This window comes from Pseudophryne corroboree, chromosome 6 (genome assembly GCF_028390025.1).
Source record: "Pseudophryne corroboree isolate aPseCor3 chromosome 6, aPseCor3.hap2, whole genome shotgun sequence".
NCBI lineage: Eukaryota > Metazoa > Chordata > Amphibia > Anura > Myobatrachidae > Pseudophryne > Pseudophryne corroboree.
This window is the reverse complement of record NC_086449.1, coordinates 482,996,688-483,021,156: the sequence shown is the minus strand read 5'-3', so window position 1 is coordinate 483,021,156 and position 24,469 is coordinate 482,996,688. Positions and strand designations below refer to the sequence as shown.

The 24,469-nt window shown below is 43.4% G+C and overlaps 2 protein-coding genes across 4 annotated transcripts in view; one reads left to right on the top strand and one right to left on the bottom strand.

Moving 5' to 3' along the window:
- ZNF277 (zinc finger protein 277) overlaps positions 1-9,788 on the top strand; it is a 302,550-nt gene extending 292,762 nt beyond the window's left edge. For all 3 annotated transcript variants that reach the window (XM_063927283.1, XM_063927282.1, XM_063927284.1), the window contains 2 exons: positions 6,214-6,388; positions 6,720-9,788. In XM_063927283.1, the coding sequence (XP_063783353.1) occupies positions 6,214-6,388; positions 6,720-6,906 (362 nt within the window). In that variant the 3' untranslated portion in view covers positions 6,907-9,788. The remainder of the gene's footprint in view (positions 1-6,213; positions 6,389-6,719) is intronic.
- Positions 9,298-24,469, bottom strand: part of LOC134932664 (kinesin-like protein klp-3) — a 220,467-nt gene continuing 205,295 nt past the window's right edge. The window contains exon 14 of the mRNA XM_063927281.1: positions 9,298-9,438. Within this exon, the coding sequence (XP_063783351.1) occupies positions 9,298-9,438 (141 nt within the window). The remainder of the gene's footprint in view (positions 9,439-24,469) is intronic.

Sequence of the window (24,469 nt, the reverse complement as noted above, 5' to 3'; positions counted from 1 at the left end):
TGGAAGCTGGGCTGGAAGCAGGTGATTGATAACTGGAAACAGGTGAGTCCAGAATGGATCGGAAAGTCAGGCTACACCGCAGATGGAATGCTGGTGCGGGTCTCTATAGCAGAAGTCTGGAGACAGGAGCTGGAACCTGGAAGACAACCACAGGAGAGAGACAAACTGGAACTAGGTTAGACAACCAAAGCACTGACGCCTTCCTTGCTCAGGCACAGCTTACTTATACCTGCAGCAAGGAAGGGGTTGGCTAGGCAATTATGCAAATCAACAATACAGACAGCAGATTGGTGGAAATGATCAGATGACAAAATCCAAGATGGCTGCGCCCATGCAGACACTTGGAGGGAAGTTTGGTTTGTAATCCATGTGAGAATTGAAACAGTAATGGCGACGCCGGCCACAGGAGACAGGAGACGCCAGACTGACAAGCGCACATTTAACCATGCGGGCACAGCGGAGGCCGCGTCTGATGAAATCACCACTCTGACATTCTGCATGTGGAAACTCAGGAACAGCGGGATCCGGTCCTGGAACGCTGAGCCAGCCTTAGGAGGCATCTGAAGGGTAAGTAATGGCGTCCAGATACCCGGATCGTGACAGGAAGTAACAGCAAAACATTATCACCGTATATGGCAAAAATATGTTTCTTGGTGTGAGACCAAGAATGCTCCTACGGAAAAATTCCATCTGGGCCGTTTCCTTCACTTCCTACAAACTGGAGTGAATTTGGGCCTTAAATTAGGTTCCATTAAGGTCCAGATTTCGGCCCTATCCATTTTCTTTCAAAAAGAATTGGCTTCTCTCCCAGAAGTTCAGACTTTTGTAAAGGGAGTGCTGCATATTCAGCCTCCTTTTGTGCCTCCGGTGCCACCTTGGGATCTTAACGTGGTGTTAAGTTTCCTAAAGTCACACTGGTTTGAACCACTTAAAACGGTGGAGTTGAAATATCTCACGTGGAAGGTGGTCATGTTATTAGCCTTGGCTTCGGCTAGGCGAGTGTCTGAATTAGCGGCTTTGTCACATAAAAGCCCCTATTTGGTTTTCCATTTGGATAGAGCAGAATTGCGGACCCGTTCGCAATTTCTGCCAAAAGTGGTTTCATCTTTTCATATGAACCAACCTATCGTGGTGCCTGTGGCTACACGTGACTTGGAGGATTCCGAGTTACTTGATGTGGTCATGGCTTTGAAAATTTACGTAGCCAGAACGGCTAGAGTCAGGAAAACTGAAGCGCTGTTTGTCCTGTATGCATCCAACAAGATTGGTGCCCCTGCTTCAAAGCAAACTATTGCTCGCTGGATTTGTAACACGATTCAGCAAGCGCATTCTGCGGCTGGTTTGCCGTTACCAAAATCGGTCAAGGCCCATTCCACTAGGAAGGTGGGCTCTTCTTGGGCGGCTGCCCGGGGGGTCTCGGCACTACAGCTGTGTCGAGCTGCTACTTGGTCGGGTTCAAACACTTTTGCAAAATTCTACAAGTTTGATACCCTGGCTGAGGAGGACCTCATGTTTGCTCAAACGGTGCTGCAGAGTCATCCGCACTCTCCCGCCCGTTTGGGAGCTTTGGTCTAATCCCCATGGTCCTTACGGAGTCCCCAGCATCCTCTAGGACGTTAGAGAAAGTAAGATTTTACTTACCGGTAAATCTATTTCTCGTAGTCCGTAGAGGATGCTGGGCGCCCGTCCCAAGTGCGGACTTCTTCTACAATACTTGTATATAGTTATTGCTTCAATAAGGGTTATGTTATAGTTGCATCGGTCTTGAACTGATGCTATGACGTTTTCATACTGTTGACTGAGGAGTTATCACAAGTTATACGGTGTGGCTGGTATGAATCTTGCCCTAGGATTAACAAAATCCTTTCCTCGTACTGTCCATCTCCTCTGGGCACAGTTTCTCTAACTGAGGTCTGGAGGAGGGGCATAGAGGGAGGAGCCAGTGCACACCAGGAACTAAATTCTTTCTTAAAGTGCCCATGTCTACTGCGGAGCCCATCTATCCCCATGGTCCTTACGGAGTCCCCAGCATCCTCTACGGACTACAAGAAATAGATTTACCTGTAAGTAAAATCTTATTTTTGATCAGGACAGTTTGTTTTTGTGAGGGCCCCCGAGAAGTCGAGCAAGGATCTGGAATGGGTTCTGATGGAGAGGATGAATTTGTAGGACCCCAGGATCAGTCCATCACTTTGATTAAAGCTGGTATAAGTAAGAGATCAGGTAGTCACGTAGCTCAGAGGCAATGTGAAGGGTTATTGTCTGATGAATACTGCATATGTAAGTACTGCGATAACACAGTCGAAGATGGGTGCATCCAGAGATGTCAGTCAAACAATAATATCAATATTGACGGACATCCTTTGAGTGGCTATCACTCATTAGTGGGTACGGTCTTAAACCAAACAGAATGCTGGGTGTGCTCACAAGTACCTCAAGGACAGAGTAAATCGGGATTAGTGCCATACCCATTAACAGTAAATGAGGTACTCGAATTGCATGGGGGGAGACCGGTGGACAGAAAATTCAATATATCTAGACCCCCTAGCTTAAAGCTTCACCAGTACCACATAGATAGATCACTACTGTGTTTCAACGTATCTAATTTCCGGAAACCAGGAAATTGGGAAGTGACTTGGAACAATCAGACAATGACCTCACACAGAGCCGATAAAGAACCCATCGACTCTGAACTTGTACGTGGGATAGTCACAAGTGGGAAGTACTTCCGATACAGGTATACACGTGGGATCAAAACCATGTGGGCTGGAAAAGTGTCACAAGGATATTGTGCACACCTCATCCAGCCAGATACTTGTATCAAGCAGATGGAAAAACTGGGGACAGGTTTCTTCATAAAAATTATCTGTGATATGATCTTGACTCATTTTGTCCCCTGTGTTCTCCCAGATGATGCTTATTTCATATGTGGAAGGAAGGCGTACAAGTGACTTACTCCGAGCTCTGAAGGGTTTTGTTACATAGGCCGAGTACTACCAGAAGTCATGGCCATCGCACATGACAAAATGAAAGACATTCACCGCAGCGCTCCGCCTCCTTATACTCACACCCACTACAAACACATATTCAAGAGACACCTCATAGACAGGAGAGAGCTCGCAGCCTCTAATTTGATCCATGAATCCACCGGGATTCAGATTCTTCTTGCATTAGATATCACCCATACTGTCAGAGGAATTATAAATTATAGGTATATCCATGCTCTAGCGAACTTGATAGATAATATCACTGAGATGTATGACGACACCTTCAAGTATACAGGTAGGGAACTACAGGCCTACAAAAAGTAACTGGTCCAACACAGGATGGTCTTGAATTACCTCACGGCCGTGACAGGTGGGTATTGTGTTACTTTGGCAACTCAATATGGTGTGAAGTGCTGCATGTATATTACGAACAGTTCAGAGGAGATCATTGATCAAAAGATGGACGAGATCTTGCAGTTGAAGTGGGAGTTTAGAAGGAAACACTATCTCACTTTAGCGGCTGTGGGTAATGAATTGACTGGATGGGCCTTATGGTAGAACCCAATCAAATAGTTCTCTGGGTTAGGAGAGTGGGTACAAGGTATAATTGCAAATGTGGGAAAGTTTCTCCTCTGTATCCTGGGTGTTGTCATAATTATCGGCCTGATATTTAGATGTGTTCGAATTCTGACGCAGCGAAAAAGGCATAATACAAATTTGATGAGTCTAAGGAGTGAGTGCGTTGTAAATGCGGCAGATCTGGTATACGATCCGACGATAGGAATGTAAATGAATTTCATGGCCTGTTTCTTTCACTATCTTTTTGTGTTCTCTCCCTCTACCCAGCGAAACTTCTACCGAAGCCGGACATCAGTGTGCAATGACGTAGGTACATGTATGTATGCAACGCTCGTCCAAATCAGACATCATAGGCTATAACACTGTCCCAGCATACTCTATAGGTTGAATGTCGTCCCACACCCAACCAGTGGTCCCTCGACCGTCGAGTGCATATAGAGGATGTCTCGTCCTCCTCCCTGTCTACCCCAACCGTAGTCAATGTCTGATTTGCAAAATAAGTACATACATGTGTCTAGGTCACCTGTTATGTGTTTTGAAATATTTTCTGTTTTGTTAGTAATTTATGGCAGTTATTGTTTACTGCCAAAGGGTGGACTGTCAAATTAGAAAATATTACACACACACTACGCGTGCAAACACCACACAGAGTGGCCTCTGTGTGTGCGCGTTTTCGCTGTGCGTACGCATACACGCACGCTACGTACACTGGTTCATGAGACCTCCGTATTGGCGCGTGGTATGAGTATTTACGGTAGCATATGCACAGAAAAGCTACAAAGGCATATTTAATATTTGATTCATATAGTACACAATTTACACATAGTCTCCACACACATTGCCAGCAAGTTACATTTACTCAAAGGGCAGAACAATAGAGATATCTAGCTTTGCAGGATGTGAGGGGACAGAACCAGGTTAGGACTTAGTGTTTGGTATCCAGATGTGCAGTATTTCGAGACCTATCTACTGGTTGTTACATGCAGTTAATCGCATGCTTCTGCGCATATATATGCGCAGAATTGTAATATTTGCAAATACTGTAAATACTGTACTCATGATATTCGTCGGGAACCCGGTGGTGGAAACCTGCAAGCACACCTGGACCAAGCATCGCCCACTTATTCAAACCAACCTATGACCACTCATGTACTGTAAATGACCTGCCCATTGACCTATGGAAGAAGAGCTTACATTTCCTTTTGTATTGTACTTTGGACCTACTGTATAAAATAAAGGCCTCCTGGCCGGGCTCAGTCTATTCTCTGGAGGTCGGTATCCGTTCACATGGTCGACCATGTTATGGTCGACAGTCATTAGGTCGACCACTATTGGTCGACATTGACATGGTCGACACGTGAAAATGGTTGACACATGAAAGGTCGACACATGAAAAGGTCGACATGGGGTTTTTTTGTTGTTTTTTTTCTTTTGGGGAACTTTTCCATACTTTACGATCCACATGGACTACGATTGGAACGGTAATCTGTGCCGAGCGAAGCGGTAGCGGAGCGAAGGCACCATGCCCGAAGCATGGCGAGCGAAGCGGTGCACTAATTGGGGTTCCCAGTCACTTTACGCAAAAAACTACACCAAAAAAAGTAAAAAAAAAACCATGTCGACCTTTTCATGTGTCGACCTTTCACGTGTCGACCATTTGCATGTGTCGACCATGTGCCCATGTCGACCATGTCAATGTCGACCAATAGTGGTCGACCTAATGACTGTCGACCATAGCATGGTCGACCATTCATGCCGGAACCCTGGAGGTCATCTAGCTAAGACTGACTGAGGCCCGGATCCGGGGGCGCTAGCGAACAAACGTATGTACTATTGGTTGTAGCTCTTCCTTGTATTACTGTTGTATCTTTACTTGTATCATTTTGAGTAAATATATTGTTGATGTGTTGGACCACAACATAACATATAACTACTGGTGTCGCATTCCATTCTTGGTTGGGGCTAAGGTGTATTCAGCCACACGTGTCGCTGCTTTGTGCGCATTGCGTGTCGGCGTGTATACGCAATGTGCATACACATCGTAAATGTTTACTGTTTACGTATTAGCGGCCGCAGCGGCCCGAGCCACAGTGTAATTTGGTATTGCATTTTCCTTATAAATAATTTGAACTTAACATAGCTTTGGTTGCTCTATCAATAATAAACACTTGTGCCCACTGGGACAAAAATATGTTTTTCGTTTGCTTAGTTTAGCAAAGTCCATAGGGAGATTGCTGCTAGCAAAAGGCAACTGCTTATTTATTGCTATTTATATGGCATATACACAGTACACAGCTCTTTGACAATTTTACCCTTTACTGGCAATTTCCATTCTTACAAATACATAGATGATGCTTTATAACAGAAAATGTATTTGATAGCTATAGCACAGGCGTGCCCGCAGGAAATCAATAGAGATTTGATTCCAAATAAAATCTCCAGAAAAATAAAACCACTCTTGTTCTTGTAACAGAAGTGTGAGAATTCAAGGAGAACTGAAAGACCTGACACGTTCTACTAAAAGCAGCGCGAGAAATGCACTTAATTTACATTGATATCATTTATGCCTGCTCGTCATATGCCAGACTCATTTCCAGCACTGCATACGCTGCTTTTACTGACTTGTTTTGTTTTTTTATCCTGACAGGACTGAAGTTCTATCAGCAAGTCAAATTAGTGAATTATATTAGAAGGCAAATCTATCAGTGTCGGTGCCACGGCTGTCAGGAGAAGTTTCCGTCGAAAACAGAATTAATAACTCACATGGAAGGAGCCAGACACCTAGGAGTTCTTCCGGAGAGATCCTTGTGGGATCAGCCGCAGTAAGATTACCAGACTCCACATTTACATTTCCCATTTGATGAGTGCAGAGATTGTAGATCTGCTAACGTCTGAGGTGGCCCTAATTATATTGTTTATAGCTACACTTTCTCTATAATTGCACGGACACAATATGCAAAATGAGCCTCACTTGTTTTTTTTATTTAATTAGTAATTAAACTAACATTTCTTCTATAACAAAATTATATTGGTCAGCATAATACATTAGGGCAACCACAATATAGAGATTTTAACAGAAAAACATATAGATAAAAACAATATATTTTGTGACCCGAGGGAAGCGAAATGTTCTTAATTCTTTCTATGCTGCAGGTACTACTTTCCAACCTATGAAAATGATTCCCTCCTGTGCACTCTGTCTGACAGTGAGGAGGACGTAACAGCGCAAGATCAGGGCGAAGAGATCCCAGTTATTGGAGAAGATCTTTCAAGTCTTGAAGCACTAAAGCAGGCCAGCATATTAAACCAACTTATACATGACAGGGGGTTGAGGAGCTAAGTGTATAATATGCACACAGCATATTTGTGCGTCTCATATTAGGAGGATCCTGAGAAATGTTACCAGACTGACTGAATATGAAACGAACACTGTGAAACAAAATCGGACAGAATGAAATTTCACATGGCCCCAGCAGGTGTTCATCTTTATATAGATCTCTCTTTATTCCATATTTCACCTACTCCTGTAAAATGAAGACTGCATGCTGTGTAGGTGTCAGCCGCTCGGGCACGGCACAGGGGAATACGGTGTGCATAGCTGTCAAGATACTTGTCACCTAATTAAGCAAATGAATTCCATATCAGTTCAATACACTAGCTTAATTGCTGCGCTTATATCATTGTAGACAGATATTCATGCTTAACTAAAATAGGCAATGTTTCAGTAATGCTTCACGAGATCAGACATTTGTGTGTCTATATACAAAATATATATATATATATATGCAAAAAAGACTTTACCCTTCTCACGCGCTTCACAAGAGCAGCACCTCACAGTAAAACCCCTGTTAGCGGGAAAACAATGTAGAAAGAATGACCCAGAGGGCGCTAAAATATCACAGCCAATTGTCCATAAAGCAAGTCTATATAGGTTGGTATTCGGTTCTTCCGACCCCCCCGTATTTCTATTGGACTCGATTGGGAATTCCAAACAGGAATCAATCTCTTGTTCTCTTTAGAATCCGATGCTCTGTTATACTCAACCAGGTATTTCTCCTAGAAAATAGCCTCTCACCAGAGACGTATAGACACCCAAAAATAAAACCAATTGGCTGTGATATTTTAGCGCCCTCTGGGTCATTCTTTATATATATATATATTTGTGTATGTGCAGCTGTGTGTGTGTGTGTGTGTGTGTGTGTGTGTGTGTGTATGTGTGTATATATATGTAGATATATATATATATATACACACGCGCGCACACATATAAACTGAATCATTGTTCTTGGGTTAAACGGTCTGTGCAGAGAATGTCAGTGACAGCAGCAGCCTCACTGTGCTAATCTGTACAAGGGAAGACAACCACGCTGTTAGACTGATGCACAGTGACAAATGAGCAGCATATGTCTAACATTGTTATATTACTCTAGCATCATATCTTAAAGGCATGAAAAAAGGGTACCAAAAAGCATGTATGATAACAGTGAAGCTGATTCAGCAGTCATCCCAATTTGTTTTTATTACTTTTATTTTTGTGCAATGTTACACAACAGATTCCAGTACAATGGCAACATACATATCTGATTAATATGTCTGGACTAGCATGGCCTTATTGTAACTGACACTAAAATATCAGTAGCCATAATCAACATGTTTACAATGTGAAGGAGGTATTGGGAGATAGCACACTGTGAACTTTGAGGTAATTCTATTGCCGTTGTATGCATAGCCATGTGTTTGCATGAATTCTATGATTAGTAAGTTAGGGTAAATAAAATGAACTAAGACATTATATAAGTAGGTGCAAAGGTCTTCTGGTGAGTCATCCTAGACCTACTGAAAATGTACCATGTTTGGGTGAACTTGTGTGACTTGCTTCAAGTATGCTTTGCTCGTTTTCCAGAGCGGCTTGTTGTCAGATCTTGCTCTGTATTAGGCATGGAAAGGAGGCATCTAAGGAATTCCAGTGAAGAGAACCTGGACATCTGGCCGCGTGTAGAACTTGTATATCTAATTTGCTGGTTTGCCTGTCTTGCCCATCAGTTTTGTAAGCCCAGGAGTCAGGTTCCAGAGTTTTTAGTGGTCGGGGCTCTAATTACATCACTATAGGTATCAGATATGATCTCCCAGAATGCAGCTATTTTATGGCAGCTTAATCATATACAGAGAAATGTACTGCTTTCCCTACAGCCTCCCCAACATTTAGTGGAATCAGAATCCCAAATCCTATGTTACCTGGTGGGGACTTGATACCACCTTTTAGTATACTTTATATGATTTCTCTTTAATGTGGGTGGAGATGGATAATTTTAAAATGTCATCTTCTGGTTAACAAAATGTCTGTCCTATTTATTGCATGGTCTTGTTTTCAATACCTCGACTTCTGATACCGTTATGAAGCTTTTGTTAAAACATGGTGGAAATGTGCCATATGGTGCTGATGAGGGCAAGTATATTATTTTCTATTCCAGTGGTTTGTAACAGAAAACACTAGTACAGTTTAGTTTTGGTGTGGAATCTCCACTTAGACATAGAACTGAAGACACCAATATATGATGATGGTTTTGGACCAGTTCAATTTGGAGATAACATTTGTTGATAGACCGCCTCAGTTTGGTACACATAATGGTAGATTGGTTTCTGGTCCAGTTTCCAAATATGAAGATAAATATTTGCAACAACAAAAAAAAAAAAATCCTTACTAGTATGTAATTTATTTTGTAGTGTGTCTTCAATTACCAAGCTTCACACTGGAAGTATGTGGTGTGGGATTGCCAAGTGCTATTTGTTGAATTGATGAACCAAACTGAAGTGAGCTCACCGTTTCTCCAAGGTCTTTTATGTCAGGACTGATATTCACAAAAACACATGCCTGAAAAGCAACAAAGAAACAAAATAGTACAAATATAATTGTGTGTAAAAATGAGACACAGGTATTGAAAGGAGGTGTAACAAAGACATCACAACTTTAAATTAGTCTATTAGCTATTTTAAAGTCGTGAACAAAAATTTCCACCTCTTTAAAATGGTGCTGCACCAAGTCTTTAAGGAATTTAAAAAAAAAGAAATCTTAGTATAAATCAATTGTGTTATTTAGTTCTGGTTAACTGGTAACATCAACAATAAATGAGAATTAATTCTGTTCAAACAAATTGATAACTAAATGGGATCCCTGTATACTGTGCATTGTAAAGAAAATGCATTAAAATAATATTGTTTTTATGTGTATCTGATTTGTCATTTCTTCAATAAAGCTAATATGTAAGTGTGGTTAAAGCTAAAAATAGTTTGACTCCAAAAATACAGGTAACACAGCTAACAACCGAATCTTATAATATGTGAGTTGTACAACTATGGGGTCTGTTCATGAAGCAGTGAAAAGAGTGGAGAAATGAGCCTGTGGAGAAGTTGCCCATGGCAACCAATCAGCTGCTCCGTACAATTGTATAGTATGCAAATTATAAATGTTACTTCAATGCTGATTGGTTGCCATGGGCAACTTCTCTACTGGCTCACTTCTCCACACACTTCACTGCTTTATGGATAGACCCCCATGTTTTTACATTGATCTGATACGTCTGCCTTCTTGCTCTCGATAAAATGGTATAAGATGAGCTATTATTGTGTCACGAGCTGTGATGAAGATTAACAAAAGCCAATAAAAATAAAAAAAAGAGGGAGAGTGATGTCAAGGACCCAATACCCTAAGCTGGATGACCCAGGGTCATCAGGTGTCTATTGTGGCTGTTGCTCCTCTTCCTGGTGTCTGGTCTCAGTTTAAAGGGGACACTTACTAAGCAGTGATAAGAACGGAGATGTGAGCCAGTGGAAAAGTTGCCCCATCAACCAATCGGCAGCTCTGTATAATTTTATAGTATGTAAATTCTAGCTGTTACTTCAGTGCTGATTGGTTGCCATGGGCACTTCTCCACTGGCTCACTTCTCCGCTCTGCTTAGTAAATGTCCCCCTTAGTGATCAATGTAATATTCGGGCTTGCTGGGGAGAAAACCCTATTTACTAACTGTGAATGCAACTAATTTAATATCTGGGGATGGGTTGATCCCAATTAAATGTTGTTGCTAATAGTTTTATTGTTGAGACTGGTTAGGGGTGTGTGGTCCAGACTGTTCACGTGATGCTTGGCTTTCTAGGAGGTGAGTCATAGCTAGCACTCTACCAAACAGTTTACAGGATTAGGCAAAGTGACAGATAAGACCCCACTAGAAGCTTGTACTGAACATTAAAGGCCCATATACACGTGAGAGATGTGTGCTGAGCGATGCGGGGGGGAAGTTGGGGGACGCTCATTTCACCCGCTGGGTGAAATGAGCGACATGCTAGATTGAGCCTGCATGCAAGCCAATCTAGCACCGGCGATAGGGATGTGCGGGGCCGCGCATCGCTATCGCTGAGGGGGGTACACACGAGTGATCTGTGCTTAAAATCTAAGCAATCTAGTCAGATTGCTTAGATTTTAAGCATGGATCTCTCCGTGAGTACCCCCCTTAAGAGCAGGTAGGTGTTAACCTCACTGTCACCAGCTAACAAATTCTGGTAGGACAGTCCTAATTTAGCAAGGAATGTTTGGAGGGGTGTCCAGCTTCATGGTATTCATAACATATAAACGAAACAGCCCAAACTATTTTTCCATCACAGCCCCCTGCTTAACATGCTCCAATGTAAAATTATTAGCATTTCCATTTAGTAAGTATGCAAATTAATTATTATGTGTAAATATCAGGTTTTACAATATTATTGATGTAAAGTATTAAAAGTTAGAGGACCCTCTGTATCAGTGTCTATGGAGGCTGTGCAGGCGTGAGACCTGTGTAAGGAGGCAATAACATTGGGGGCAGACAAAGACACTATTTGGCTGTAGCCACACACTTATCAGTCTGCCGGCGGTCGGGAGAGTCCACGATCTCCCACAGTGGAGCAAGAGCAAAGAACTACTATAGAAAAAAGAAATGGGGGCATCTGCTTATTGGTGACATTTCTCCTGCAGGGTCCACATGGTATCCACAGGATACATTTGGATATGGTTGAGCAACAGCGGATCTTGCACCAATCGATCAAAGCTTTCTGGCCTCCAAGCATGCAGCGGGCCCGTCCATGTATTCCCGCCTACTGGCTCAGGCAAATCAGTTTTTTGTTTGGTGCAGAAGGAGCCGAACCATGGTCTTAAGGGCTGCTGGTTTTTAGCAGCCATAAGCTTTTTTTATTTTATTTTTATAGTATTTTTTCTGAGTGATCTTTCTAAACAGCCTCTTATACGTACCTTAGAAAGAGTCGCTCCAACAACTCTCCGCCGGGTTGCGACAATGCTTACCCACGAGTACAGTGCTGTTTCGATGGGCGTCTGTGTCGGATATGTCAAAGTCAGAAAAATATCCCTATACACGCTGCCATATTTGCACCTCACACTGGTCCGCGCTGCGCATGCGTGCGCTTTCCCGTGATAGCGCATACCCGTTGTTGCGTGCACCCGCTCGCACTCGGTATGCGTATTTACGGTAAAGAGTATGTAGTCGTAGCGTGCGACCCAATCGTTACATATTTTCACAATTAATGTAGTTTATAGATCATGGTCCCTTTGATAGATTCTGAAAGTTTGGTTAATATAGAATGTCCCTGAACGGAGGAATCCCTCTTTGCATTGTACGAAGGGTCTAACAGGAGTCATACGGCAGTGTTTGGTACCCATCGGAAGAGTATTTAAATAGCAATATTCCGGTGTTGGTTTGGAGCGGATCAATCGCTCGTGCGAATAGTTATGAACATAAGAAGTTTATGTTCATTTACTATTATTTGTTCTTACTTAATCATGCGGCGGGAAACCTAGTTTCCCACCCACCTGAACAGTTGGAAACAGTCACAGCCCACCTGTATGAAACAACCTATGACCTTTTGTTATAATGCGAAGCCGAATTCCTGTGTCCAATGGACGATAAGATTGTAGGGACCATTAGATTGCATTGTATGTGGAGCATAAAAGACGGGCCTGTGGCATCCAGCTTACACTTCTCTTCAAACGGTTCTCATTGCTGATAATCGGGAAGCTGGATGTCCAGAGGCGCTTGCGATCGTTTCCCCTTGTGCGTAAGTTTTCTCCGTAATCATATTGTCTTACTGTGAGCCATCTTCTCTCTCTCTCTTCTCTCTCTCTCTTCTCTCTCTCTCTCTCGTATATCCCTTTAAGTATATTGTATTATATTATATTTCCTGTGCAGTTATCTGGTTAGTTGGTTTATGTTATACTGTAGTGTATGCTTTGTACTGTGATTCTTTTTGCAAGTAATAGTCATAATACATATAATAGGTTTCGGACCCTAAGCCAGGTATCTGTGTATTCTTTATAGTGTTAAGTATTCTCTGAGCGTCGGTGACGCTCAAGCAGCTTTGTAGGTAATCAGGTTACACAAGGTTGCACTTACACATTGTCTCCACACTAAGGTTTACTGTGTATTTCATTGCTGAAGGTATAGATATAAAGGTTTAACGTTGTGAGCGTCTGCATCGCTGGTGATCTCCTCGTGGTCCCGAGCGTCCGCTACGCTATAGCTAATCATTACGTTAGTCGGCAGCCAATAGCGTGCCTGCCTGTGATCACTAAGCCGTAAGCGAACGTGACGCTTGAGCGTCTCGACTACGGCTGAGCGATCGCTACGCAACTTGCGTACCCTTACGGTACTTCTTACGTAGATAGCGTACAGTGTTCTTAGACCTCTTAAAGGATATTATATAAGATAAAAATTCAGCTTTATCAATTGGCGGCTCGTCCTATCCTTCACATATCTGCACTAGGTAGATCAGCAGACATTATCCCTCAGCAAAGGGCGGGAGGTTGTCTCGTAGTGCTGATGGGATAAGCGTCTGCTTCGCTTAGATAACGAGTGCTGAAGGAATCCGGGAACCGGAGGTAAGAACAAAACGCTAGTGTCTTTTTAAACTGTCTATTTTTCTTCTGTCTTGCGTATACACGCACGCATACATATATATCTGCATTTCTTTTTCATTTTTCGTATATCACTATCCTGTCTGCCAGTTTTATAGTTGATAAAAATGCTAAAAGAGATTTGCTGTTATTTCATAGTTTAAGAATAGAGGTAACATAGTTAAAGTGTAGACAAACACACAGTTTTGCCTGGGAGATAGGGCGAAGTCAGTGTGGTGTGTGGTAGATGATCAGGGATCATCTACGTTGATAAAAGTATAAATTGTGTTACGGTGGATCTTTTGCTTTGCGTACACGTGTCCCTAACAAAAGACTTGTGTACGCAATCCAAAGGCAGACGCACGCAGCGTACATTACGCAACGGAGCGTCCGGTTACGCCCACGTAGCTCAAGTCACGATAAAGTTGATTTTTAACGCAACGCGATAAGTAACGCAAAGCGGTAAATAGCGCAACAGGCGATAAATAACGCAAGTCTATTTTTGGTGTCCGAAATTTAATTAACAGATCCTGCTCCTAATTGGTAACACAGCTGGGCTAAAGAAAAATTTCTGCGCAGAAATAGAAATAGAAACAAAAGTGTACATGTGGTGAGTGAGTGTTTTCATACATTTATACAATTTGGAGGTTGAACCAAAAGAAATCACCGAGTACTCATGAGGAACATACGTGTAAGTGACATGCACGGTGGCTAGGGAGGCATCCTTGGTTAAAACACAATATTTGAGCATTAGAGTATAGCGGACTAGTATAGAAGGTCAGACCAGGAGGTCGTATAGAAACAAGACCAGGAGGTCGTATAGAAACAAGACCAGGAGGTCGTATAGAAACAAGACCAGGAGGTCATAGTAGACCAACAGGTCCAGGTACAGTAAACAAGGAAGTCCGCTATACAGTCCACAGGCACAACACCAAAAAGGGTTGGTGCAACACCCATATAGGCCATACAAGCTCGCTGAAGGAATTCGCAGCCGCAATTTTCGATTCCATTGGTCTTTCCGTACATAAGTTTAGTTGCTTGTGTGCTGAACGACTGTACCGCACGTAATTGTGTACAGTAGTTAGTAATCTGACCTAGTACCATTAGAGTAAAGGGGTCACAAACGCTATTTGTACATTCTGACGTGATTTGTGTAATTTTTTATTTTTCAAGAAGGGAAGTTCGCTGGTCACTCAGGAACTATCTGACAACCCCACCTTTACTGGAAAGAGTAAGTGTTCTTCGGATAACCCTCACATGTTCCAGTAAACAAAGGTTTTTATAGGTGCCCTGGGTCGAGTGCGCCAGCACCATATCGGTGTGATCAGGTCGCATTGGTCGGCGTGGGCGAGCGAGTGAGGTGCTCGGTAAACTTCACCGCCTACCTATCGTGAATAATTTGGTTTTCTGTAAGGGTTCGCTGAAGACCCTGATATAGAGATCAGAGGTAGAGCAAGCGGACGCCTGCAGGTTATGGGGGCCAGTTGTTCAGGAAGGGGGCGATCAACCTCGGTTCGGGTTGACCCTGTAAACCGTCCAGTAGGATCGGCCAGGTATGTAATGTGTGAGAAATATGGAAGTCACACAGAGGTTTTATGTGATGAATGGGAGAGAATGACGGTACAAGACAGGGAGAAGTTCCCAAGAATAGGTAGCTTCAGCCCAGAAGTGTTACAAAATTTAAGGAGGAGGATATGTCTCATAAAATCAACAAAGAGACGAATCCAGCATTATGATTATTTACAGTTGTGGCAACAGGAAGGTGAGATACAGAGAGGTTTGGCTCAGGCGGCAGGATCTGGCTCTAACAGAAAACTGATTGCCACAGCCCCGCCGCCACCATATATATCAGGAGAGAAGTTGATTGCGGAGAAAGACGCACTAAGGTGTAACGCACAATCACTTAGTAACCATGTAAATGTTAATGATAATGTTAACCCATTAACCCATGCAAGTATTAACCCGTGCAAGTTGTACCCTGTTTTGAACTTTCCTCAGGAGTGTGATCAAGAGGACGAAGCGACAACAATTTCAGCGCTCTCTCTAGCGGCCACCATAGCAGAAACCACAGTAGGCACAGCAACACCCACGAGATTAGTGAAGGCCCCTAGCGGAGGGATAGGTGAGGTCGTATCGACTGGTAAGTACGGCACCATGCATTATACTGAAACAATTTCACCACAAGCTATAGAATCTACACAGAATGAGGTTGTTAGAGTTAACCCTGTTAGAGTAATAGCAGTTCCCAATGGGAAAACAGATGTATCAGGAGCCACTCCCATAAGGAACATTGCCATGTACAGCCCATTTTCCCGAATGGAATTAAGGACCATAGTGTCTGAATTCCCTGACCCTAGAAAAGATTTAGTTGCCAGTCAAAAATATATCACAGACCTAGGAAACACTTTAGAGCCCAATAATAAAGATTGGCAGATATTGCTAAGTGCTTGTTTACCCTCCAATGTCGACTCAGCTCAATTCTTAGCCGATTGTAGACTAGATCAGGATGTACCTCTTACAGATGTGTACAACAAAGATAACGTAAAAAGGATAAATTTACAGTTAAAGGAGTATTTCCCAGCAGTTGTTAAGTGGGGCAAAATATTCTCCATTAAACAAAAAGAGTCAGAAACAGCTGCAGAATATTTTCACCGGGCACTATTAGAAATGGCAAAGTACACTGGTATAGAGGACATTAGGACAAACCCAAACCATCAAGAAGTAGCAGTATCTGTACTAATGGATGGTTTAAAAGAAACATTAAAGGCAAGGGTACAGACCACGCAACCATGTTGGCGAGGTCTGTCAGTGTCCACTTTGAGAGAGGCTGCTATTGATCACGACCGAAACATCACCAGACACAGGGAGTCGCAAAGTGATAAGCTAATGTCAGTAAGTATACAGGCTCTGACCACAAAGCAGCCTGCGTATGTACCACCAAACCCTGTGGGTAAGTCAACTGTGGTAACATGTTATTATTGTCACAAACAGGGACACTATGCACGAGACTGTAGAGCGAGAAATATGCAAAAATCTTACCAACCCCCTAGACAACGACACGACACACGACATTGGGATCAGGGTCCACAGAAACGGAGTTATGAGCCACATACAGGGGAAACAAAAAGATATCCCCCGAACAGAGACTGGCATGCCTCTGGTAGTTCCCAGCTATCTCCCGCACAAGTAGTTGTTGCCAACGGGATTCAGGCAGGTCACCATACCCGATAGGGGTGTGGCCATACCTGTAATCTGCAGCCAGTAAAATTGATTGCCAATCTTGAAAGTGAACCCGAGATCGCAATTAATGTAGCTGGTAAAACTTTAAACTTTCTTGTAGACACAGGGGCGGCCAAGTCAGTGATAAATTCGACAGTGGGCATAAGAACCACTGGTAAGACAGTTCCAGCCATGGGAGTAACAGGAGTAGTCCAGCACTACCCTGTTAGCAAACCAGCCGAGATTACAATAGGACCTTTGCATACCAAGCATTCCTTTTTGCTGGCTGCATCGGCACCAACCAATCTCCTGGGAAGAGACTTACTGTGTAAAATGGGGTGCGTCATTTATTGTACTCCTGAAGGTGTATTCTTGGACATACCTGAGAATCACGCTCAGGAAGTGCGAGACATGTTAGACTCCCCATCAAAATTAATGTCACATACCATTATGACAAATAGGAATCCATCCCAGATAGAAGAGATGACATCTCAGATACCAGAGTCACTTTGGACAAAAGACGGACAGGACACTGGATTAATGGCAAACGTAGCTCCAGTAGTTGTACGAGTAAAAGATGGTAGGATAGCTCCAAAAATCCCACAGTACCCTCTGAAGCCAGAGGTGGAGTTAGGAGTTTTCCCAGTGATAGAGCGCTTGCTACAACAGGGCATTCTGGTAAGAACGTCCAGCACAGCCAATAGTCCCATCTTCCCTGTTAAAAAGAGTGGGGGGAGGGGTTACAGGCTAGTGCAGGATCTAAGGGGGATTAACAAAATAGTTGAGAGTCAGTTCCCCGTAGTGCCAAATCCAGCTGTCATCCTAATGCAAATTCCTCCCACTGCCAAATTTTTCACTGTTATTGACCTCTGCTCCGCTTTCTTTTCGGTACCTCTGCATCCTGACAGCCAATATTTGTTTGCATTCACATACAGAGGAGTCCAATACACGTGGACTCGATTACCCCAAGGTTTCATAGATAGTCCAAGTATATTTTCTCAGGCTTTGCATGATTGTTTACAGTCTTTCCAACCAGAGAGTGGATCAGTATTGATACAGTATGTGGACGATTTACTGCTGTGTTCAGATTCACTGGAAGCATCCCTGAAGGATACGAAACAGCTCCTGTTTCATCTTTCAGACACAGGACACAAGGTTTCCAAAGACAAGTTACAATTATGCCAAACTAAGGTAAAATATTTGGGACACTGTCTAACACAAGGACTGAGACACCTGACCGCTGATAGAATCCAAGCAATTAGAGACATGACTCTGCCACAAACCCAGCAACAGATCAGAACGTTTTTAGGAATGTGTGGGTATTGTCGTAATTGGATCCCAGGGTTTTCCATATTGGCGTTACCTTTGCAGGAAATGGTCTCCTCAAACAAACCTGATCGGATTTCGCATACAGACGAATCTGAGATGGCATTTGAGAGACTTAAACAGTGCCTAACGCAGGCACCAGCACTAGGTATGCCAGACTATGGGAAACCCTTTGAACTATACGGAACAGAGAGTGCTGGTTGCGCAGCAGGTGTACTAACCCAAAAACACGGTGATGCCAGCAGGCCAGTCGCATACTACAGCGCTCAGCTAGATACGGTAGCGCGATCCCTCCCCACATGTTTGCGAAGCGTTGCTGCGATAGCATTGCTAGTGACAAAAAGCGAAGATGTCGTGCTAGGCCACAACCTCACAATCCATACACATGCAGTATCAGCCTTATTGAATTCTGCCCAAACCAGACACGTCTCATCAGCGAGATTTACAAGATGGGAATTGGCACTAATGGCCCCCGTAAACATCACCATAAGGAGATGCAGTGCATTAAATCCTGCAACATATCTCCCAGGTGTGCCTGGTCAGGCACAAAGGGTGGAAGGTGAGAGTGATGGGGAAGGAGGATTTAATACAAAGGAAGACACACATGATTGTATGGAATATTTGACCCAAAATTTTACCGCAAGGCCTGACATCAGTGACAACCCACTGGAAGATGCAGAACTCACGTTCTACACGGACGGTAGTTGTCACAGACAGTCAGACTCGGGAGACTTGTGTACTGGATACGCAGTCGTAGATGACCAAGACACCATAGAAGCGGAACCGCTAGGCCCACCTCACTCAGCCCAGGTTGCTGAACTGGTCGCCCTAACCAGAGCATGTGAATTGGCTAAGGGTAAGTCAGCCAATATCTACACCGATTCTAGATACGCATTCGGGGTAGTCCATGATTTCGGAGCCCTATGGCGCCTCAGAAATTTCATGACGGCAGCTGGTACACCGGTAGCGCATGCAGCTCACATAAAAAGGCTTCTAACAGCGATACAGGAACCCGACAGAGTGGCTGTTATCAAATGTAAAGCACATACATATAGTCAAGACCCAGTATCACTTGGTAACAGCCGAGCAGACGAAGCTGCTAAGTTAGCAGCTGCGACCCCCATACAGACAGACACCACACAACTGATGGTATTCAATACCATCAACACACAGAAGTTGTGTGAAATGCAAAATTTGTGTTCCACACAGGAAAGAGCGGTCTGGAAGGCAAAGGGATATGGCCAGGAGTCCTCAGGGCTCTGGACGGATGGACATGGTAAACCAGTGGCCCCCAGAGCATACCTTCCATGTCTGGCTGAAGCAGCTCACGGGCTGACTCATCTAGGCAAGGAGGGGATGTGCAAATTGGTAAGAGCATACTGGTGCGCCCCAGGATTCTCCTCTCATGCGAGTAAAAGAGCAATGTCATGCCTTACCTGTCTGAGAAAGAATATTGGAAAGGCAATACCTACAGAACCATCCCATATCCCACCTGCCGGCGGCCCTTTCCAGGTAATACAGATTGACTTCATACAATTACCCCCTTGTCGGAATTTGAAATATGTACTTGTTTGTATAGATGTTTTCTCGAATTGGGTCGAAGCATTTCCGGCGGCTACAAATACCGCTATGTTTACAGCTAAGAAAATTGTGCAGGAATTTGTATGTAGATATGGTATCCCTAGAATAATCGAAAGTGATAGGGGTACCCATTTTACAGGTGATGTCTTTCAAGGAATGTGTAAGTTGATGGGAATTGATAGCAAGCTGCACACTCCGTACCGTCCACAGGCGAGTGCGAAGGTCGAAAGAGTGAACAGCACTATTAAAAATAAATTGAGTAAAGTGATGGCAGAGACAGGATTGACATGGCCAGAAGCTTTACCTATTGTTTTGTATAGCATCAGAACCACTCCCAGGTCCCCTCTTAATCTGTCCCCCTTTGAAATCTTGTTTGGTCGACAACCGCATGTCATGATTAACCCTCAGGATGATTTGAAATGTAACAATGAAGTAACTGTAAAGTACTTGATTAACATGAGTAAACAGTTAAGGAATCAAAATGATAATCTAAAGTTGGTGATTCCTGATCTACCTGATAGTAATTGTCATGACATTGAACCTGGGGATTATGTAATGATACGAAATTTTCTACGCTCAGGTTGCCTTATTGACAGATGGGAAGGACCATACCAGGTCTTATTGACTAGCACTACAGCATTGAAGGTTGCTGAGAGAGAGACTTGGGTCCATTCATCCCACTGCAAGAAGGTTGCTGATCCAGAGAAGTCCCGTGATAGGGAACAGACGGTAGAGGTTGTATCACTGGAGTGTCTGTTCCAGGAGGACTGAGGCGGCACCTGAGCCTTGAAGACCGAAAGCAGTTGTCGACTCCCCACTCCCTTTTATTGTTTTTCTCCACTTCCCATCCCCTCTCCCCTCAAAATTACTTTTTTCCCCTTTTCATTCTTCTTCGTCTCCTCCTATAAGATGGACTTGCCACAAGAGACTGTGATCCGGATTTTCCTGTTGACCATGATGTTGACCAGAGCAGTCTGTTCCGGCGAGAGTACCATGGAGGTCGAGAGAGGTTCTGGAATGGGTTCTGATGATAAAGATGGAGGCGTAGCTTTCCAAGATCAACCTAACCAACAAGCAAAGGCGAGTATCAGAAAACGATCCGATAGCATTGATCATAGAAGAAATTGTGACGGATTGTTAGCTGAAGAAAACTGTATCTGTAGGCTTTGTAAAAATGTCATTGAGGATGGGTGCATAAAGAAATGCCAATCCAGTTTTAATATCCATATGGACCGGCATCCATTGAGTGACTATCACTCCTTAGTGGGTAATGTGTTAAACAAAACAGATTGTTGGGTATGCTCTCAAGTACCTCAGGGTCATAGTAAATCAGGGCTAGTACCATTTCCTTTAACGATAGGGGAGGTACTTGAGTTAAATGGTGGGAGACCGGTGGACCGGAGGTTTAATATCTCCAGCCCTCCTAGTTTGAAGCTCCACCAATACCACGTGGATAGGTCCCTATTATGTTTTAACATCTCCAATCCCAGAAAGCCGGGAAATTGGGAAGTGTCATGGAGTGACCACACCATGACCTTTTCACACAGAGCAGATAGAATGCCTACAGATACAGAGCTTGTACGCCACATAGCCAGTAGAGGAAAATCATTCAGGTATAGATATACCTTAGGAAATAGGATTACTAGAGTTGGAGAAGTATCACCAGGATACTGTGCACATATCGTACAACCTGATACGTGTATTAAGCAGATGGAAGAATTAGGGTTAGGAGATTTCACCTGGAAGGTGTGTAATATGGTAATGTCCTTCTCCGTCCCATATGTTCTCCCCGATGATGCATAGTTCATATGCGGGAGAAAGGCGTACAAGTGGCTTGCCCCAAACTCTGAAGGATTGTGTTATATTGGAAAAGTATTGCCTGAAGTGATGACTGTAACACATGACAAAATGAAAGACATACACCGTGGTGCCCAAGCTCCTTATACTCACACTCATTACGAGCACCTTGTTAAAAGACAACTGTCAGAAAGGTTAGAGCATCCGGCCTCTGATCTGATCCATGAATCCACCGGGATTCAGGTTCTGGTGGCGTTAGATTTCACTCGCACCGCTCGAGGAGTGATGAATTATAGATACATTTCCGCACTCGCCAATTTGTTAGATAATATCACTGAAATGTATGATGACACGTTTAGATACACTGGAAGAGAACTTCAAGCCTATAAAACAGAACTGGTACAGCATAGAATGGTTCTTAATTACCTCACAGCAGTGACAGGCGGATATTGTGTTACATTGGCAACACAGTACGGCGTGAAGTGTTGCACGTATATCACGAATAGCACCGAGGATCCGGTAGAGGTCATAGACCAAAAGATGGACGATATTCTCCAATTAAAGTGGGAATTTCGCCGAAAACACAATCTCACTCTTGCTGCTGTGGGTAATGAGCTGACTGGTTGGGTGTCATGGTTGAACCCGCGAAATTGGTTCTCTGGTTTAGGAGACTGGGCTCAAGGAGTCATAATGGATGTTGGGAAGTTTCTCCTATGTATCTTAGGTGTCGTTATATCGATTGTATTGATATTTAGATGCGGGCAGGCTTTAATGAGGTGCAAACAAAGTACCAGAGTGATGAGTTTGAGGAGTGAGGAAACTGTAATTAACCTGGATTTGATTTACGACCCAACGATAGAAACAATGATGTGATGAAAATGCGATTATACGGTCCGTTTCTTTCACCTGTTTTTCTGCTTTTCTCCAAGATAAAAAGACCCCCTTGGACGAGGAAGTTGACGAGACGCTATACAGACAACGGATTGACCAAAGAAGAAGTTTTGACCACTTGAGAAACGGACATTTGATGAACTTTGCCATGGATCCCCAGTTTCCCTAGAATTCTTAAACTTACGCTAGCCCAACATTTTTTGTAAATCTGATGGCATTGACAAAGCTTATTGCTCACGCCTAATGAGCAAAACAGCGCAAAGAAGACGACTTTCAACTGATACCGAACAAAACTTCGACCGACAGATGTACATTAACCTGACATAGAATACCACTGCATTTTCCATAAGTGTTCTTTATCTTCATCTCTACAACCCTCAGGTAATGACACACATAGTCGATAGGGAATACAGGCACAGATATCAGCAACCACATACCTCCCCTATTCATGTATCATCAACTAAAATGTGCTTCCCCATTTTGTTACAACTGAAAGCCGAAATGAGCTCGGTAGAGTTTGACAGCCCATCCACAGACCCTTAATACGGGATGAGAAGGAATTCAAATGTATACTTCGCAATACCTCGAAGCTTGATTTACAACACGTACGGCACGATGATACATGACCCCCCAAACATGGACTCATACACACATGCTTCTGCTATCTCACTAGGTCATACCCTCCTCACACCTACTCCTCTCTCCTCCCCTACCCAACCATGGAAATGAATTAACCCCTGACATATATTTTTCTCCTTTTGAAATGTTTTAGAAGGTGGCAGTTATTATTGACTGCCAAAGGGTGGACTGTCAAAGTCAGAAAAATATCCCTATACACGCTGCCATATTTGCACCTCACACTGGTCCGCGCTGCGCATGCGTGCGCTTTCCCGTGATAGCGCATACCCGTTGTTGCGTGCACCTGCTCGCACTCGGTATGCGTATTTACGGTAAAGAGTATGTAGTCGTAGCGTGCGACCCAATCGTTACATATTTTCACAATTAATGTAGTTTATAGATCATGGTCCCTTTGATAGATTCTGAAAGTTTGGTTAATATAGAATGTCCCTGAACGGAGGAATCCCTCTTTGCATTGTACGAAGGGTCTAACAGGAGTCATACGGCAGTGTTTGGTACCCATCGGAAGAGTATTTAAATAGCAATATTCCGGTGTTGGTTTGGAGCGGATCAATCGCTCGTGCGAATAGTTATGAACATAAGAAGTTTATGTTCATTTACTATTATTTGTTCTTACTTAATCATGCGGCGGGAAACCTAGTTTCCCACCCACCTGAACAGTTGGAAACAGTCACAGCCCACCTGTATGAAACAACCTATGACCTTTTGTTATAATGCGAAGCCGAATTCCTGTGTCCAATGGACGATAAGATTGTAGGGACCATTAGATTGCATTGTGTGTGGAGCATAAAAGACGGGCCTGTGGCATCCAGCTTACACTTCTCTTCAAACGGTTCTCATTGCTGATAATCGGGAAGCTGGATGTCCAGAGGCGCTTGCGATCGTTTCCCCTTGTGCGTAAGTTTTCTCCGTAATCATATTGTCTTACTGTGAGCCATCTTCTCTCTCTCTCTTCTCTCTCTCTCTTCTCTCTCTCTCTCTCGTATATCCCTTTAAGTATATTGTATTATATTATATTTCCTGTGCAGTTATCTGGTTAGTTGGTTTATGTTATACTGTAGTGTATGCTTTGTACTGTGATTCTTTTTGCAAGTAATAGTCATAATACATATAATAGGTTTCGGACCCTAAGCCAGGTATCTGTGTATTCTTTATAGTGTTAAGTATTCTCTGAGCGTCGGTGACGCTCAAGCAGCTTTGTAGGTAATCAGGTTACACAAGGTTGCACTTACACATTGTCTCCACACTAAGGTTTACTGTGTATTTCATTGCTGAAGGTATAGATATAAAGGTTTAACGTTGTGAGCGTCTGCATCGCTGGTGATCTCCTCGTGGTCCCGAGCGTCCGCTACGCTATAGCTAATCATTACGTTAGTCGGCAGCCAATAGCGTGCCTGCCTGTGATCACTAAGCCGTAAGCGAACGTGACGCTTGAGCGTCTCGACTACGGCTGAGCGATCGCTACGCAACTTGCGTACCCTTACGGTACTTCTTACGTAGATAGCGTACAGTGTT